The 2,458-nt window shown below is 55.4% G+C and overlaps 1 protein-coding gene across 1 annotated transcript in view; it reads left to right on the plus strand.

Annotated features, from left to right (window-relative positions):
- The window catches only part of UBE2J2 (ubiquitin-conjugating enzyme E2, J2), a 12,960-nt gene that overhangs the window by 8,776 nt on the left and 1,726 nt on the right, over nucleotides 1-2,458 (plus strand). Inside the window, exons 4-7 of the mRNA XM_010850229.1 lie at nucleotides 1,073-1,175; nucleotides 1,255-1,393; nucleotides 1,670-1,750; nucleotides 2,359-2,455. Coding sequence (XP_010848531.1) covers nucleotides 1,073-1,175; nucleotides 1,255-1,393; nucleotides 1,670-1,750; nucleotides 2,359-2,455 — 420 coding nt within the window. The remainder of the gene's footprint in view (nucleotides 1-1,072; nucleotides 1,176-1,254; nucleotides 1,394-1,669; nucleotides 1,751-2,358; nucleotides 2,456-2,458) is intronic.

Below are 2,458 nucleotides of genomic sequence, written 5' to 3' on the forward strand. Positions count from 1 at the left end.
TGCGGTGAGAGCGGGCATCTGGGTGCCGGGGGAACTGCAGGCCCTGCTCGTGGCTCTGCCCCAGCCCCTCAGTGTGTGACTGCATGCGGAGGCCTTCCTGCCGGGGACCAGTGGCTGCGGGTGCTGCTGACAGTCCTCTGGATTGCCCGGGCAGGTTGGCCGCCCTGCACACACCCTGCACCGCCCCCCCCGCTAAGTGGTCTCCACTAATGTGTGTGAATGTTCCTGCTCCTCTGGGCTGAGCCCCTGTTTCCACCTCCTGCGCTTTTTCCAGTTTGGTTTTTCTCAGTGCTCGTGGTGCGGGCATGCTCCAGCGTCGTGTCGAGAGTTAATCCCTCTCTGACTGGCTTGTCTATGTGCAGAGGTGGCCTCAGGGGGCACTTGCCCGTCACCGCCCCCCCCCCACACTTTTCTGCCTCCATCATTCCTTCACCATGGGAGACTGCCCCAGACAGTTGGGAGAGTTGTGCAGAGACTTGTGGGGCTGGGGGCCAGCAGGGAGCCCCAGTGGGAAGATGGCAGCTCTGTCAAGCCTCATTGTGCATGCACACACTCACACAGACACGTGCATGTTGCTGGAAGTCCTGTCAAGTGACGTTCTTCTGCCTTGCCAGTCTGGGTGGGCCCAAGGTTCTCCAGGGGAGGGAGTAGCTCACAGGGCTTGGAGGGGGTAGGGGTCAACGTTGCGTTGTTGACTCATTTTCAGGGGGGAATGACAGCTATTCACCTGTTGCTGGGTGTGGTTTGGTGGAGAATGGGAGGCAAGAGGTGCAGGAATGAGGGGACCAGAATATGGGGGTAGGGCCAGTGAGGAGCCTGTGCAGATTCTGTCTTGATGCTCTGCTCTCGGGAAGAGAGGTGCGCAATGAGGGAAGAGGGGCTTGCGCTCGGCATGGGGTGAGATGGGTGGTAAGGCCTCTCTAGGTTGGTGGTTGTGAGCCACAGCGAGATGGCCAGCACTACATGTGTGTTCCAGGGCTCGTGGGCAGGAGTAGGGTGTGCGGGAGACTGAGGACTGTGAGGGCTGCGCCCACTGTGGCGATGACAAGGCTGCTTCTCTCTTCTTTTGCAGGTGGCTATTACCATGGAAAACTAATTTTTCCCAGAGAATTTCCTTTTAAACCTCCTAGTATTTATATGATAACTCCCAATGGAAGATTTAAGTGCAATACAAGGTAAGGTGCCCCTGCATGCTTGGGTGTGGGACTGGGGTCCTGAGGAACCTGTGCCCCGTTGACTGGGTCCCTTTTCCAGGCTGTGTCTTTCTATCACGGATTTCCACCCAGACACGTGGAACCCGGCCTGGTCCGTCTCCACCATCCTGACGGGGCTCCTGAGCTTTATGGTGGAGAAGGGCCCCACCCTGGGCAGCATCGAGACATCGGACTTCACGGTGAGCTTGGGGGTGGTGAGGAGGATGCTTGGTCTCCTCAGCCCAGTTAGGACAGGGACTCCTCCATTACTAGTTGGCATCAGGTCTAAGATCAGTTGATGATACAGAAAGGTAAATGGCCTTGGGAGACTCCATGTCAATCTGTCCTGAGGAGCACGCTTGTGGACTGCTTTCCACAACATGAAGACACCAGTCGCTCAACTGTCATTTAGTTCTGGAACATGAAGGAACTGAAAGCAGCCACCAGACTGACATTTTCCTTCTTTTTCTTCCTAGAAAAGACAACTGGCTGCACAAAGTTTAGTGTTTAATTTAAAAGACAAAGTGTTCTGTGAATTATTTCCTGAAGTTGTGGAGGTAAGAAAGTGAAAGTTTGCCATCGGTTTTGCTTTCCCCAAGTCAGGAACACTTTGATTCTATTTTTTCCATGAGAACGTATTCCTATGTGTTCTTGTGCTACAAACATGGAGAGGGGAACTGAGGTGCAAACAGGCAGGTGTTGCAGACCTGCCCCTCTCCTTGGGGCACCTCGGGGCTGGAGGGTGGGTTGGAGATGGGGGCAGGTCAGGGAAAGGGTGGTGGGCCTGCTGAGGTCATGGGTGGCCAGGAGTGAGGGGCGGGGATACTCCCTGGTCTTGGTGCTGGAGCAGAGAATGTGGCTGTGAGCAGGGGAGGCTGGGCCTCATGGGGGTTGGGGCCCTGGTGGGTCAGAGCAGATCGGATCTGACTCAGTCCCAGTCCCTGAGGCACAGGCATGGTGATTCTGACTGTTCCCACAGGCCCTTGCGTCTGTTAGACAGGATTAGCAGCAGCTCAACCTTCAAAGGCAGTTGTTAGGATGAAATGTGTACAGCTGGTGACCACTGACCCTGCAGGGTCTCCGTGGTATACCATAGTCCCCTTCTAGGCCCTGAAGGAAGTGGCTTGTTTAAACCAACCTTTGTTTCCTGCTGTTTTTCTCTTAGGAAATTAAACAAAAACAGAAAGCACAAGACGAACTCAGTAGCAGACCCCAGGCTCTCCCCTTACCGGACGTGGTTCCAGATGGGGAGACGCACCACGGCC

The sequence above is a fragment of the Bison bison genome, unplaced genomic scaffold (assembly GCF_000754665.1).
Source record: "Bison bison bison isolate TAMUID 2011002044 unplaced genomic scaffold, Bison_UMD1.0 scf7180017864289, whole genome shotgun sequence".
Taxonomy (NCBI): domain Eukaryota; kingdom Metazoa; phylum Chordata; class Mammalia; order Artiodactyla; family Bovidae; genus Bison; species Bison bison.